Source organism: Leiobunum rupestre, chromosome 11 (genome assembly GCF_980474605.1).
Source record: "Leiobunum rupestre chromosome 11, qqLeiRupe1.1.hap1, whole genome shotgun sequence".
Classification (NCBI taxonomy): Eukaryota; Metazoa; Arthropoda; class Arachnida; order Opiliones; family Sclerosomatidae; genus Leiobunum; species Leiobunum rupestre.
This window is the reverse complement of record NC_143394.1, coordinates 37,540,232-37,557,354: the sequence shown is the minus strand read 5'-3', so window position 1 is coordinate 37,557,354 and position 17,123 is coordinate 37,540,232. Positions and strand designations below refer to the sequence as shown.

The 17,123-nt window shown below is 42.8% G+C and overlaps 1 protein-coding gene across 3 annotated transcripts in view; it reads right to left on the bottom strand.

Annotated features, from left to right (window-relative positions):
* The window catches only part of zfh1 (Zn finger homeodomain 1), a 227,858-nt gene that overhangs the window by 56,735 nt on the left and 154,000 nt on the right, over positions 1-17,123 (bottom strand). For 2 of the 3 annotated variants that reach the window (XM_090164318.1, XM_090164319.1), the window contains exon 2: positions 1,805-2,419. In XM_090164318.1, coding sequence (XP_090020444.1) covers positions 1,805-2,419 — 615 coding nt within the window. Of the gene's footprint in view, positions 1-1,804; positions 2,420-5,515; positions 5,649-17,123 lie in introns of those variants that run through there. The other variant, XM_090164320.1, reaches the window with a different exon arrangement.

The following is a 17,123-nucleotide window of genomic DNA, read 5'->3' as shown; positions in this document are numbered from 1 at the left end:
CGATAGGGGGAGGGAGGAGGTCATTGTTGTGTCGGGCGCGCGGGGGGGGGGAGGACTCACCCCCGCAGTCTTTTGGAAATGATCACGGTTGCGTGTCCGATGCCTGCCGTCGAAATCTTCGAGGCCATTACGGTGATGGGCAAAAGAGTCGGACACGGCTGATCGCTCCTTTCCGTGGACCGCTTAAGTTCCGAGACTGGGGCCGTGATTCACTCTCTACCTCCATCCCGCCGCGTCCCGTTCGCACCCGCGACGTCGTTGGCCCGCGGAGGTCGCGACTGGGAGCGCGGGGCTCAAATCGCGTCCTAATCTATCGACAATTTCTTTCCGGACGAACGAACGCAGCCAAACTTGTCACCCTCATCTACGGCGTGATACATCTCGGATACTCCCGAGCCATCTACTCGCCGTCCCGATCCCGATCCCGCGAGTCTCGGCTATTTTCCGACGAGCAAGGTGGCCGCCTCTTATCGGAGTTCAATCAAAAACCCTCAATCGCATCTGTTTCCGCAATTGGCCGAGTCCGCTCTAGCAAACCTCGGGAAAACGCTTTTTAAAAGAGACGCCGCCGCGACATCAATCGCGAGCGAAGGGATAAGACCATTGTCTTCCATTGTTTATTGAAAAACCTCAGAGTCGAGACCAAAAGAAAATGTTATTTTCTCCAACGGAAAAATAGTAAAAAAGCAAAACAACGTCGGAGTGAATTCGGGGGGAGGATACTAACATTGGTTCTTGGCCAATGACTGTGTTGGGAAATAAACGGGATGGGTTGTTGATTTTGAAAATCTTGTAATCTCTCTTATTTTCTGGTCCGGAATGGGCCGATATTGGCCTTCGAGGAGATCGAGAAGGCAGCCTAAAGGGGAAGATTTACGAGCCGGAGAGGGCGAATAAAAGAGGACTAGAGTCACCTTTCGATGGCACATTCGTCACGCTCAATTAGACGAATCGAAAAGATCGCGCTGCTTGGGACCGTCAAAAAAATATCTCTCTGTAAAGATAATCCAATTCCGAAGTCTGTTTATCCTAGCAAAAATATATAGGTCATTTACTCGGTAACTGGACCGAGTTCCAGTTAAACGGACAATAAAATTTAAATTATCGACTATATAAAGATGGTATTTTATTTCGTCGTACACTATTTAAATCTTATTAAAATTGAACTATGATATTTAAATTAAGATGTTCATTTTTAAAGCCTGAATTTGTTGGATATAAACTGTATTAGAACAAAATTACCAACGTTCTTATCGGGTAAACAGTAAAATAAAGCTATTGGAAATATTGGCATTCTTATTAAAATAAAGTACAATATTAAAATGTATTTGAAATAATACGCGCATAAACCTTTAGCTAATTGCTGCTTATAATTAGCTCCTAGATTTGGAATTATTTATCAGTGAGAGTTCTAACATTTTATAAACCTTTTCCCTAACCGAACTATTTTTAAGTTTCACTTTGAGATTTTGAAAACTGTGCATGATATTAAATATAAAAAAGTTTCGAGAAGTAAAATAAAAAAATCGTTTAAAATTTATCTTAAAATCAATCCTAATAATTATCGAAAAAGTGTCGAGTTTTATACCAACTGATAATTCACGTAACGTATGAAATACTGTACCTAAGTATGGAAATAAAACCAGATCAATTCAAACTTGGTCCAAAATTATCGAAGGACTTAACAGGATAACCAGAGAGTTTCATACCAAAACATTAAACGCTGTGTAGGCAATAGCGTACGGGTAAAATCGAAGAGCGCCAAAACCGGAAGCTGCGGAAGAAAAAAGTAAATGACACTTACTATCGTTAACGGCGCAGTGGTTCCTGGCGGGTTTGACCTCTTCCTGATCGACCGGTTCCGGGAAGATGACGGCCGTGTCCTTTCGTTTCATGTACTCTTCAATCTTTTCAGCTTCCGTCTTCAGCTCGTCACCGTTCACAATGTCCGCAATTTTACAGTTCGTGTCTTCGTCTCGCTCCGCCACTTTCTCTAACGTACCTTCGCCGGACTCTTCGGCCGTTCTATTGACGCCTTTAACGTCCGAGTCCTGGGTCGTGACGTCCGCCACTTCGACCTTCACGGGTTTCGCGTTCGTCACGAAATTCAAGTCGGCGATCCGCTTGGCTTTCTGGAAACCGTTCTTGGTGGACTCCCGCTTACTCGAGGGAGACGAATCCCTGGAAAGCGCGTCGCTCGAGCGATGGGCGGAAGGCGGCTTGTCGACCACGGTCACGGGGGCGCAATGGTCGCCGTGTTCCTCGCTGATGACCAGGCGATGTTGGTCGTCGTCGTCGTCGAGGCAAGTCGAAGCCATGCTTTCTTCGACGAATGAGGACGGAGTTCCTCGCAGGCTCAGTGGCGCGTCGCCTTCCAAAGGATCGAGCTGTCCGTCGTCCGGCATGCTGTCTTGATCAACTGTTACGCCATAGAAAGAAAAAGAAAACATATTATCGCGACAATTACCCAAAACTAGACGGTGATATATGAATTTTGATAAATTTAGGAAAAATAGGTCCCCCGGAGTGTTCAACAAACAAGCGAGCCATACGAAATTGCGCGGGGCCTATTTCTCGGGGGTCACGCGTTGGAGTGAAAGTCATTATTTCTTTTACAAGGTTGACGGGTTAAGTCCCAAATAATCGCGGACCGGGGGGTACCAGTTGGGTGGGGCGGTTGAAGTGGCACAGAAAATGCGTTTTTCCGCTCGGTTTCATTCCTTTTCACGGCGCCAACCCAGACTTTTTAAAGACAAGTAATGACCGCCTCCAAAAAATGGACCCCACAAACAATTCCACCGCGAAATTTACTTCACGATATATATAAAAAATTGATGACAGGCACGCTGTATCCTTCCCCCATGACGAAAAGCGGCTTTCAAAAAGCAGAAGTCAGACCCAAATCCTCAACCTCCCTCCAAAGTCTATTGTTCTTCGTAACGGGTCGCGACCTTTTGACATCCGAGATAAAATCTATCCCAGTTAGTTCTAATTTCGATGGTTAGCCGGCTTTACAAATCACCCCTCGATGGGGGTTTCGCGGAGTTAGGGTCGCGACGTTCGTAGTTTGGAGGTTAAGCCACGCCCTTCCACCTCAGAGTTAGAGTTTCGAAACACGAGCGTCAGCAGTTAGTATTTACCGCTTGGAGGGATATTAAAAAAGTGTATTTCTCCTCGAACGCCCTCGCTCTATAGTGGATACGTAGCGCGCTTGACTGAAGCCGCCAAGTAGGCCAGAAGGCAGGACCCACGACTCGAAAATGACTGCGCGGCTAATGCGTTGAGACAAAAGCGGGGATTTTCTTACGTATCACGAACTTGGAGCGAGAGAGAGACCAAGATGGAGAGAATTCGATAGAGTACTACAAACTGGCCGCCCGGATGAAACCCCTCCTCGGTATAGTTTTGGGAGAGTGAAAAAATTGTATACTTTCCCTTCGCCATCCCGTTTAGGAGGGGGTGGGGGTCCTGGGGACGGTTTTTGGGAGCGAGCAGCGGGGCGAGCAATCGAGAAATTTCGGCTTGACAAGCGGAGAAAAAAATCATCCGACGAGCACCCTGGCGATAAAAAATTGACCCCCCCTTTTTGAAAACAGTTGACAAAAACGTATACCAGAGTGAAGGGGGGGGGGGGTTGGGATCGTTCTCGATGAGATACCCTAAAAATCGCGACGGATGATGATAAGGAGGAATTTTTTCTCTGGGAGGAGGAACAACAAGAGGATGAAAAAGAGGAGGCAGGCTGATTTATAAGCGATGCGGTTTTTATCCCGAGAGTTCCACCCCGGACTCCTCCCCCCCTTCCAACCCCGACAAAACTCTTATTAAAGAAGTCTAGAGCAAGAAATGAAAAAAAAGAGACAAAACGGCGAAAAACTCCCCCAAATCTGCGGCGCGTATACCCGAAAAACTTTCTCCTCCTAGCCAAACCATGCTAGGTTAGATCTTGATCCAGAAGACCCACTCAAGAAAATAAGTCCCACGCGGGGGGGGGTCGTGAAGGGCACCCTTTCAACCCCCCCCCCCCCCGTCCTTATTGCACGCTAGATTCGAGTCGAGGAGAAAGCCGTAGCGCCACTATCATCCCGGAAAAATTTATTCTAGCGGAAAAGATTCTAGCGTTGAAAATTTCTAGCGAAGAATATATAGTAACACACGCATACACAGTGGAGAGAAAAAAACTTTGGCAAAACTTCTTATATCACGAACGAGTGACTTTAACAGAGGGTGGGGTCTTAAAATATCAAAGCTTTCCTATTGGGTTAAAATTTGTTTGTAAGCGAACGGGCGTACCACCCCGGCCCCGCTATAAAAACAAAAAAACACCGCCCAAACTTTCCGCCCAAAAAGTGTTTATGAAAAACTCTCGAGTGTGAAAATATTTCGAGTTCCTGAAATTGTGGGGGTCGAGAATGTATAAACGCGGGGTCGGGGCCGGCGCTCGTGATAAGGTTAAGAAGGGGTCGCGGTTTAGAGTCAAAAATATACTTCCCTCATCCGAGAACACTTTTACCATTTCTCGAGGCATCTCGGGAAAAACCGCGAATTGAAAACGTAAAATATTCCGAGAGAAAGAATTTGAAAACCGTGGCTTTCGCGCCAACAGCCTCCGACGCGATTTTCCAAAATGTAAAAGAAAATCGAGAGGAAAAACAACCAAAGAGGAATCCGTGGGTGTGTAGACACGCCGCGTTTGCGGAGTTCCGGCCAGGCAAGTGGCGCCCCCAAAGACAATAAGAAACGATTTCCGAACCAAATAACACTCGGCAATCCGAAATAATATAATCAGCGTTCGTTGGGAGCAGCCGACCGAGAGAAAACCAACCGACGAAATATCTTCAACAATAAAATATGTAACGCGTAATACTGACTACCTGGAAGTGCCTTCTTGTAATTCGAGTCGGTTTCTAAGGTCAATGTTTTATAAAGACCCAAAATTATACAATAATTTACCAAAAAAAAATATAGCCATAAAAAAGTCGAAAACGTTCTCAAAAACGGTATTAAGAAACGTTTTTATCGCTCAACTCTAAATCACCATTAAAATTGTATTATTAAAACATTATTTGTAAATTGTCATAATCACAATTTAACAAATGTTCTAGCTCTTTTTTGTATGGTTATGTTCTAAATTGATTTTTTTCTCTCTTTTTTTTATTGTTATTTATTTTGTATAAAAAAACACTTAATATAATTGGCCCTTACCACCTGGGCCTTTACACTCTTTTACGAAGTCGGCCATTTCATTACAGGCCTAATTTAAAATAGTACAGGCAAGGGCGCCTGCACGTGCTCAGCAGCTCGAGACGTCGCGTGCACTTGACCGCGTAAAGCGGCCTTGCACGCGCTATTTGAAATCAGACCTGTAATAAAATGGCAGCTCTCACAAATAAGGATATAAAAGAGTGTATAAGTCATCCCTTTATTTGTAAGACCTGAATTGGACAACCGAAATAAAATAATAATAATAATAATATTTCTGATAGTCTTGATGCTAAGAACAAAATTAACTTACCGCTGTCACAGGTGTCTTAGTTAGAATAACGCTCTTATTAAGGAAAGGTTGATAAAAATTTTGGTAAAGTAAATTTGATAATTTCGGGGGCAGAGTCCAATTTAAAATTTAGATTAGGAAATATTTCAACCATATATAAAAGCGAGTTGATAGCACCTGAGATAAAGTGATAGCCAGATGAAATTTGGACTTACACAGTTTTGACCTTTAGACCGTTAAATATTTGTTTTAAATTGCCCGAAATAATAGTGACATTGATGACAAATTATATTTGCACTCTCAGAGCGCTCTCGGGTCAGTTTAGATTAAATTACAATAGCAATTTAAGAGGGAGCACAGGTTAATCTCGGGGCTCTTTTACAGAGTTAAATGGGAATCTGCAAAAACTAGTTAAATATAGATAAAATCAAACTTCGAAAAAAGGTTTTACGCGAGTAGTGGATCCAAAGTCAAACGTCTATCTACGGAAAATCTTTAAGGTAACCGTCGTCTGCAACGGGAAAAACTGTCTGCTAAAATTGTCTAACCTCATGCACGACGAGATTGTTGTCGCTAGTAACGAGAGGGCTCTAAGCCTATTTATTTTAATAGAGCGATTCACAGAATGCTTACAGGAAAACGTACATTGAGAGGGAAGCCATTGGAGGTTCGATTTAAATGTGTTAATTTTTTTTAGGATGGAGCTAATTTGGGTGGAAGGAAATGAATTTTGTACCATTATTTAACAAAAAAAAACAATTCTAACCCTTAAAGGAGAACTGTCACCACCCTAAAATTGGTTAAAAACCATTTAAATTGATAGAGGACGTCCGAAAATGGTTATACAAAAAATTTCATGTTAATATTTCCAGTATTTGATTTATTATAAACAACCAAATTTCGTGTTTTGTCCCCCCCCCCGACTCGAAAATCTCAGAACCGCTTGGTTGAACCTACCTGCAGCGCCATCTCGTGAACGATATATTATTTTCCCCGGTTTTATCGTTTTTCGGTCGAAACTGTCGTCTGCTACGACATTCTCCTAGGCTTTTTAACCTAGTTATATTGGTAGATTGTAGTTTATCGGGTTTTTAATATGCCTTACACGCCGCCCTTTCTAAAATTTTTGCCGCTTCATTCTTTTGGCGCTGCACGTAGGTTCAACCGCGATTTCTAAAATTTTTGAAACCGTTTGATGTAGGTTGCGGAAAAAGTAGTGTAAATTTTTAAATACTTTTCCAATAACTATATAAAATTTCAGGGACATAATTATTAATATATTTTCTATCTTTCTGTAAAAAAACCTCGTAAATTTTGCTTTTGGAGACAGTTCTTCTTTAAGTGACGTTTCGTGTGAAAATTATAAACAAAACTCACTTCACCATAAAAAAACCAGAAAAAATTATATATTTTTTGTAGTTTTTAAAAAAAGTAATATTTCCACGTTAGCGCCATCTAGTACAACTTCACATTTTTAAAATTCGACCTCTAATGTCGTTCCCCAGTGAAAGGATCGTTGTATTTAAACATTTCCCTTTAAGTAAATAACACGTGAAATGGTAGGTCATTTAAATACGTGACACGAAATTGAACTAGTTCCGGAGAGAACTCTCGAGAGAAGTCAAAATAACGAAAACCCACACGCAAAAAAAGGCAGTCGGAAATTTCAATTTGGCCAATAAGGAGCGTGTAAGAACAAACGTGGAAAAGTCGTTGCCGATATAATGGAGTAGTAAAACGAGCGACTACGATCGTAATTAAGTGGGGATTTTTCCCTTTACTTTGCACGGCCACCAGAGGGGGCGAGTGACGGTGTCGGGAGAAGCGAGAATAAAGCGCGACTAGAGTCTGGAAACAGATGTCGCCAAAAGCGGAGCCTTAAAAAGTTTTGGCACTCGGCAAGAATTTTCCCTGTCGCCCTAGCCCCCCCCCCCGTTCAGGATCCGCATCCCCCCTCAATGTCTCGCTTCAATAGGCAATCGTGTATATCCTTATTAAAGCCAATTCTCTCTCTCTACCCGGGATGACTTTTTGTTTCCCAAATTTCTCCATCGCGGGGCTATTTTTCTCTTTCAACGAAAACGCGAGTGTAACTCTCACCTAGTAACGTTCTCCCGTCACACTCAACTGGCAGGTAGGCCACCGTGAACGGAAGAGCGCGTCCGTTGGTAGGGCGATTCGCCGGCTGACAGCTCGCGTCTAGGTGAGGGTTGTTCTCTTTTATAAAAAGGTGTTATTTCCCCTTCATCCGTCTTTTGGAAGAAGCTGATACGAATTTGCATAAGATGAAGGTTCTCGGTTCCCGCGCGGCACAGATGCGTCGTCCGATTCGCACGCTCCGTCGCCTCTTGTTTTTGTATTAGAGGTTTAGGTGCGAGAGCCGAGAGCTCCTCGTACACCTGCCAATTTATTGAACGGGACTCTCCGCCATATTCCCCGACAGAATGAGGAAGAGTGGGTGGCGGAGGAAGAAAAAAAAAGCTTTGGTAGTTCCGCGGAATGAAACGAAAGCGACAGCGCTGTTACCTATAATCTTCCGCCCGAGAGCCTCCGTCGCCCGAGAATCGAAGACGGGAGGGAGGAAAGGTATTGTACGATTTTTCCGCTCAAGTGGAAACACCTTGTTAAGTTTCTCGTAAGAGCGGTGAGAGAAGAAAGGAAGCTACTGTGGGTGGCCAAAAAGAATATTCTGTCTTAGAGGTGTTAATTTAGGTCTTGTAATATTCACCGCCATCTGGTGACGAGACAAAAATTCCCCTTTTCCCCCGCCATTGTATATCGAACCCAGGCATCGCTTATTTATCTATCAGCTAATACCTAAGCGTCTTGATTAGAATATCTGGAAAGGGCTGTTAAGGGTGTCTATAAAAACAAACTTCTAAACAAATAGTTTATTATAGAGAGGAAAATCTTACCGTTACAAGCAGTGGCGTAGCTAAGACCATCTGGGTATCTAGAATATTATTTGATAGGAACTTATGGGCCCCCTCAAAACCTGTGGCCCTCCTGCATTCCGGGTTCTGCGGTGGCCTTATTTACGCCACTGGGTGTTTTAATAATTAAGTTTATAAATTTAATATTTCATCATTCGATGGTCGAAATCACCCTGTTTATAGTACGTTACTTAACTTACTTTTTAAATATATATAATAATTATTATTATATTAATAATAATTATTATTAATATACAAATAATTAAAAATTAGTATATTTTTCGAGATGAACATTTTGAAGGTAGAAATTTTCATAAAAAATCGTTCATTTCGACATGTTACTTTTATATTTAAAAACTATCCGACTGAATTAATGGTATGAAAAGTCGCTAGCCGATTCGAGCCTAGGGCGATGCTTCGGGTATTAGTCTAGCTGTTTGTTATTATAATTTTTTAAACTAACCCTCGGGAAACAATTACGGAATCCTATCGAGAGAATCCATAACCTATAATGGCAGATGTTTCTATTGACACGATCGTCGGGCAGATATTCGAGTGAAGAGTCAGTCTCGAGTGAGTAAAAGCGGAAGTTCCTTTCAAAGCCAACTATCGTCCGCACGTGCGCCCTTTTAGAGGAATCAAAACATTTTTCCCACGAAATTTCGATCATCCATCCCGAACTCCCCCGCGGAACAATGGCGGCCATTTCAACTCGGAAGCCATCCGCCTCACCTCTCTCTTCGGCGACGGTGGCCAAACCCCCTCACCTCCGTCTCTCAATAAGTCAAAAAGAAGAGAATGGGATATTTTTACATAAGAGAAAATTACGCGGCGTATCTTTGGCTTAATGCTTCCAAGATGAGAGCGGCGGATGAGAGGGGAAAGAGGTACAATCAATCACCCTAGTTATGGAAAGGACGGAGGGGGCGAAAAAGCTCTTCCTAACCACCCGCTTTAGCACGCGCGCGTCGAGTTAGGCGCTCTTTTCATCGCCACCCGTTGATGGAGTAAAAATAGGAGCGCCACCCTCGCGGCTTGGCCGCCGTTTTCCTAATCGAGTTATACCGCGACGACTGTAACTGAAGTCGCGCGAGGTGACTTTGGCAAGTGGAAAAAAAGGTGGGACCCGCACGCGCTCCCCGTCGCGTTTCAAAGTCGTGGGAAACATTACCTTGGATCCGGCGCGTTCTCTCTCTTTTTTAACAACAAGGACGCCCCCTGTCGCGTCGCCCGAGAATTAAGTTAGACGCGCTAGGTTTAGGAAAACCTCGGAATCAGTTTGAACAACGTATTATCGCCGGTTGAGTCGGCGCGGAGTCGGTCATACCAGGATGGCCTTTTCCGGCTCTTCTACAGCCTGGCCGTCCCCGCGCCAGCCACGTCTGGTCGCTTCGCGTTAGTATCCTCTTCCACGGCACCAACGAGAGAAGGTGCGTCTAGATATATTCCAGCATCCCCAGCCCCCCCCCCTCTCTCTCTCTCTCGCGTTCAATTTCGGGCCGTAGATTGTCACTGAATGAATGACTTCGCTTAAGAAGCGCGGAAAGCGCCAGAGAGAGAGAGAGACACTAGATGAGGCAATAACATCGCGGATGGGTCTCTCTTCGAGTAATATTTCATAAAAAGGATCATCCAGAGAAAGGAGCTGGCAGCCCCCTTGGGTTGCTGGGTGGTAAGGTGCGGGGCTTTCCCCTCCACTTTTAGCCCCGACGGTCGGGATGTTTTTCACGGGGTATTCTTTTTCACGGAGACCACTGGGAAGGGAGCGGGGGACGGGGTAGACCCCATCCACTCTAGTCAGCCAATCGAATTAAGAACAATTAATTGCACGCGGCCTGAGAAACACATTTACGACGAAAAGCTTTTTATTAGATTAAGAAACGAGTGTGGGGCCGGAAAAGTGAATAGGACTCGTCACAATGGTATACGGCGTCGGAGAAGAGAAAGAAGCGATTCCCGGCCCGCTAGGATTGCCGCCAGAGACGGGGTGGGCTACGCTTAATATCGCCTAAATGGGAGAACACACACTCATCGCGCTCCACTAATAAAAAGAGACCTTTTCACCTTAGTCTTCCGCCGAAATAGGCACCCGGACCCATTGTGATGCACTCGAGGACAAGCGATGGTCAAGTCAAACAAGCGCGTTTAAAAATCGATGATTTTGAAAGCCAGACCCTCTCTCACTATTCTCCATCTACAAATACGAGCGTGGCCTGAAAGATAACCGCTTCGATTCGGCAATTACTTAAGAGAGGTTTGGTTCCGTCTAGCCCTCTTTGGGAAAACGCAAATATATAAATTGATAAAAAATGTCATAGTTTATTTTACTTTACCCAAGAAAAACATTTTGTATTAAAAGTTCGTTAACCAAATTAGCTTACGCGATTGAAATCTAAAGGATATATAATATATTATAAGGGGTTTTTTATCGAGAAAAGCTACAGAAATGTTATCAAAAGTATATACTATCTCTTACGATATTAGTATTCATATAGGCTATAAAATGTTACCTCCACCTGTTCAAAACAGTTTTCTAAGGAGGTAATTTTGCGCTAATTCTGAGAAGTAACCGACTGAAGATGTAACATGCAATAATTACTCAAATATTCCCTCTAAAATACGTTAAGAAAATCACTGTAAGAGGTATATATAGTGTTATTGTATTATACTGAAACGTATTTCAGCGAGAGGCTGCCAAAGGTACATTAAGATTAGCAGAATAGGAAGATGAACACTTCTCTATAAGAAAGATATTATGCACTTCTGGTAGTAATAATACTAGTGTGGGGTGCCGGGTACTAAATAGGGGGGGGGGACGCTCAAGTAGGGATCGGGGTATCATCAAGGTCCGATTAAGGAGGCTACTGTGTCGTCGTCAAAGCCATTAGGACGCAGCCTAGATGGAAAAATGCCCCCCCCCCCCCCACCCGCTTTGGTATTCCCCTATTTCGAAAGATAGCGCTCCAACAATTTTCGCTAGTCTTTCTCATCAGCAACGCCACTGCCTCTGCTGGAACAAAAAGCGCAAAAGTGTAGGAGGAATAAAAATAAGAGCAGTGATCAATATTCATCCCCGTACCGGTGATCATTATTAAATTAAAAGCAAAGCGAAAGATTTAATATTATTCAGAATTCAGGAGACGCGCCATTTAATTCCTGCTCCGCTCACGAGGGGTCGCTAAAAACGCGCAGCCGACAAAAAAAGAACTCCTCTTCTTTATTGCTTGTTAATGTCGCGTGAAATGGTGAAAACGTAATTAACGGCAGTATTCCCTTACTACGTGTCGATTTTTAGTCATTTCCGGCTACGGAAGTGTTCAAACCACCTCGGTATTACTAAAATTAAAAAGATCTAAAAACTTGGTACAATGTCTATTTTTGGCCTATTCGCGCCTGTAGAAGTGTTCAAACCGCCTCGCACCGATGTACTTACGGCGAGCGCTCTACCAGGGGTAAACTGCACGGCCAAAAGCGTTTGGATTTATTTTCGCGACAAAGTTAGAGAAGTAAGAGTAGCCGCGTCATTCGGCATCCAGCACCCTATAAGCTACCTGTCCAAGATTACCGACGCGGAAGGAGTGCAATATTTTCGGGGGGACATTCAGAGGGAGAGGAGAAAGAGCAGGGGTCCCATAAATGCCAAAATGCTTATGAAAAATGATTAGGAAGGTTGACGAGTTCAGGAGAGCGGACGGAATCCCGGGCAAAAAGGAGAGAGAGGAGAGCGAGGGAACTTTAAGGAACACCGTAATCGCTGAAGCGAGGGGCCATTCAGTTCACCCCATCTCTTTATTCCTCTATGGGTAGAAGATCCCCGCATCTCGGCTCTGTATAGCTAAGGTGGTAGCTTTAGAAATAGGAGATACCTTTCCCGGGTGCGCCTGGCCGAGATCCTGGTTCATCCCTTTAGCTGGCAACCGATACGAGAAAACCTGCTCGCTGCGTTGTGACGGATGCGTTCGCCTGTAAAATGGTCTTACGTGCGGCGCTCAGGACCGTGCTGCCTGTACGCTTAACGCTTTCCAAGTAGCCCCGAAGAGCCTTCGAGGTATTCTTAAGAGATACCAACGACGGATAAAAATTTACTGTTACTTTTTTAATTTTTACAGATTTTTTGACAATTTCTTTTGAATGGAGAATGGTCATAAGCAAACAGTATGAACAGGAGTTTATGACACTAGAATATACAAGTGTCGTATTGTCTATGCGGATGAGAAACACCTCAATTCAACTGCTCTAGCGGAAATAGTAAGAGCCTTGAAATGATAATACGAATGAATGCATGTTTTATTCCCTTTCCCAAATTGCCTCCCATTTACATCAGGTAGGAACTATTCTCACAGGATATTACAATTTTGTTTAATATTTTAAAGATTAAAAAAATATATATATTTAGAAAACACCAAAGCGGAAATTAAGAATTTTAGTCAAAAGAAAAATTAAAATAATTATTCTTATTAGTAATAATATTTTTTTTTTAAACTAAGTATTTTTTCTTTAAGCTTTACAGGCGGAATATTGCGTCCTAGCTCCAGGAAAAGATGTTCTTGAAGAAGTTTATTAATATGAAATTGTCACAAACGAAAAATTGCTCTAGCTTTGCAAGCCAACGACTACCATATCTAAGTTCTTACCCATTCGTTAAATTTATTTTCTAGCACCGTAGTTGGAAACACATCCTGAATCGGCAAAAAAATATTGACAAAAATCCTTCTAAAACCGAAACTTTTATCTCAGTACGGTAATTAAATGCACCTACATAGCTAGTGAGACGGAATAGATCTATGTCTAGAATAAGATCCACTCTGACATCACATTTTTACGACTAAGCTATATAATATACGGACGCGAGGCTTACGACAGGCGGCGAAACTATCCGAAATAAAATAAATCCAGTACGAAACATCGAAGAGTCAATCGCGATAGATTGCAGATAGACAGCGCTGAACCGAATCAAATCCATTTTGTTAAAAGTATTGACATTACTACCGTCAACCTATAAATTAAAAACAACCAGGGTGGAGGCCGGACTCTATTGGTTCAGCCAGTTCATTTTCTAAGTGGACAGGACGTGAATAAAAACAAACACGGGCTCAATCCCAATTTATTTACGACCTACCCACCACTCTCACCCATTGGGGTCATTTGGTTTTAGTTACAGACAACGCGGTGAAGTCTAACAAATGAGATTTCATTCGAGTTGATTTGCACTTGGGTAGAAGACAAACTTCATTTCAAATTAAATACTTAATTTCTATTAGTGGTCAACACGGGAATTAAGAGAAATCTAGGCAGGAAATCGAGTATCTAATCTTAACCGTAAAGTTAATGTTTTATCAGACACGACATATAATAAAGTACTTTTTTTCTGCCCAGTCAGGCTAGACACGGCAGTTACATTGATTCCTATATAGATCCCAGAGATGGGCATTTTTCTAAAAGTGACACTCAACTCAGGCTCACTCGTTTGGTATAAGCTTACGCACGTTCTCATTTGAGATGCGAATTATCAGGCTCGTTTGAGAGGATAAACTTAAGCTGTTCTTCCGTTTTACTCTTCGTGAAACTATAATTTACCGACCATTTCCACTCAAAACTACAAAATATTATCGAATGCCCATCGCAGATAGTAAACTGAATTTGTACCTGACAGGCTGCATGACATTTGCAATTGGGGGAATTTACATGGGATTATTGATTAGTTAGTGTAGTTGTAGATTGTACAATATGGTGCCTGTGGTGTCGGACATTAAAAGGCTTGGTCGGGTGCTAATTGTCGTCGAGGTTTCGGGAAGAGTCCAAGCGAGAAGCATTGTACCGCCCATTGTGTACCTAGGAAATAATAATATTTTGATTGACTAACAAAAGGGCCCGGAACACGAATATGTCACGAAAAGGGGCATTCTTTAGGAGAGCGAAAAAAAGTCGGGTTGGCGAATTGGGCGGCAGGGCGAAAAGGCGTCGTTGTCGTGGCCAACTCCAGACGGCGGAAGTCGAGTGAGCAGCGCCTCCTTGCGGATGACATCGGAGGAGTAGAAAAGGAAGAGAGGTGCCTACCAGGGAGAGGAGGACGACGGGAGGATGCCGAGCCAATTGAGAGTGAGTCATCTCTTGGACATTCCAACGCTGCTCAGGAAAATGATTCACATCCTAAACGCGAGCGTCTTTTCCCGGAGAACCATTAAACAGGGGAGAATTTCCCAGACAGAGATCCGAAGACAATTTTCATAATCCGAGTGCCTTTCCCACCAGAGAGTCACGTTTGACAAGAGGACAGGATGGAGAGTTTGCCAAATGGAACGTTTCATATTCATTTTCGTATATAGTTTATCGACGATAAAGGCGGCAAGAGGAGACGCGCGTAAACAAGTTCCCGACGTAAAGTAGCATCATTCTACGAAATAGAAATTGCGAGAGGACAAGAAATACGCCCCTTCTCTTTAATTAAAACCAAACTGGGCACGATTTAATTAAGAAATAGGAGTGGATTACGAACAATCGCTAATCATAAATAAGTTCACCGTCTTCGCTAATTTAACTCAAAGGGACTTTAGGTTAATTACGAAACGTAATTACTAAATCAACGGTTGAAGTTCGGGAAAATTTAGCGCTATTTATCCCTTACAGATCATTTCTATATAAATTCTATACAATATACAGGGTGTTTCAAAAGGTTATGCAAAAAAATTAAGGAGTTGTAGGGGGTGAGTTGAGAAGTATATGCCTGTTTTCCCCCATTTTCCTACGATGAGTTAAAATAGCGCCAGAGAGCTTCTAAGTGTGGCCTACTAGCCCCTGGAAGTAGGCTTCAACAAGCGCAAAACCAAGCAGCAGGGAAATGCGAACATTAAGGTTTGAGTTCGTGTGATAAGTAAAAAAGGACTTTGTAAACAAATCGAGGTAACCAGCGTAAAAAAGTAAACTTAAATAGTATTTAAAGTCCCTGCTACTTGGTTTTGTAATTTATATAGATAACTTGATCGTTTTCTATAGTCATTGGAATCTCTAAAAAAAAGTCGAGGTTTTTCTATGGAAGTATGGCATAGAAAACATAGATATTCTATAGACCTTAAAAAAATCTAAATATATTGTACCAAATAATATTATATTTCAATTTTTCTATTGCAATTTAAAACTCAATGGAAAAGGCGAGTCATTTTCTACGGAAATATTGTATAAGGCACAGAAAATCATACATTCATAGAAGGTCTAACGACAATTTTTATGAAGAATATATAGAACCAAATAAAGCGGTTAAAGGTCGACAGAATGATTTTAAAAATTCAGTCTCCATTTTATCGTGCTTCTCGTCTTTAGTACCACATGATAGCATACCCCACCCATCCCAATATGCCATTTTCCCAGCATTGAAATTAGCTCTGTGGAGAAGTTCTTCATCTGCTAAATTTTTAAAGGCCTAAGTTTTCTTCTGCCTGTCACCCTTTAAATTTACTTTCCTTCCAAACAAATACCCTGGTGGTAGGCCAACGTGTTTTGAGGTTAGCCTACCACCAGGGTATTTGTTTGGAAGGAAAGTAAATTTAAAGGGTGACAGGCCGAAGAAAACCTAGGCCTTTAACCTTTCATATTTGACACAAGTTTTAAAATTTAACCGAATGAGATACGCATTTATAGATAAATCTTCGAATTAACCAAAAACTAGTAATGATAACGTAACAAAAGGACCCGCGTAGTTAGAGGTCGCGATGGTGAGGTCACGGAGTAGAATAAGGGCCAAACGACAGCTCCGAAACTGGAGAGGCGAACTTCTCCGCCATAACCGATCTAATCTCGGTAATAAAAACGGCCAAATACGTAAAAGGACGCGCGGCAATAAGAAAAAAAATAGATAGACCTTCACGTAATATTCCCCAGCCGTATTATAAATACCCTTAGTCTATGGTCTCCACCCCTCCCCGCAACCACCCGGACTTCCACCCCTCCCCTTTATATAGAATCCGAAATAAAATACGGCGAATCCGATAGAGAGAGAGGGCATTGAGAAAAAGCGATCCAACGCGTATACACAAATATTCCAAAAGGAATATGAAGGTGGGAGAAAGACTTGGGTGCGCGGAGGATATTTTATGAAGCGAACTTAATGCTCAGGGGCGCTGCACTCGCGGCCAAAGCCCCCCTACCGCCACCGCCCGCTATAGAGTAAAAGGGTCCATATTATTCGCGACACAGAAAAGACTATTCGGTGGAAGGAGGTGGGTTTGGGGGATGGCTCTATTGGCGCCAGCACCGAGAAGGACTTAAGAAGATAAAGTTGGCTGCAACGGGAGAGAGAAAAGCCCGCAGTATCGTGTAAAAATATCCTTTGGCCCGAGTTTCTTCGGCTCGAATGGTCGGCCAGGGCTATTCCACCTTTCGCGGGTAATAAAATGATTCCTTCGGACTGTACCGCGCCTCCCCACACGCCACCCTTAAAGCCTATAGGTAGGATGCCAGGGGGAGGGGTAAGGGACACCAGATAGAGAACGAAAGCGTAAAAACCGAAGAGAGAACATTATTATTGGTGAGAGAGCTGCGGAGAAAAATATGGGTGGCGCTAACTTCGTATTTTGATGTCGTAAAAATGGCGACGATTTTTATGGACAAAGCTTTTAGACTGAATTAAATGGTCGTAAAAAAGGTTTTCCTTCTCTTTGCCTCGTAAATAACCGCCGTTTTTTATATCGGACACCGAAATA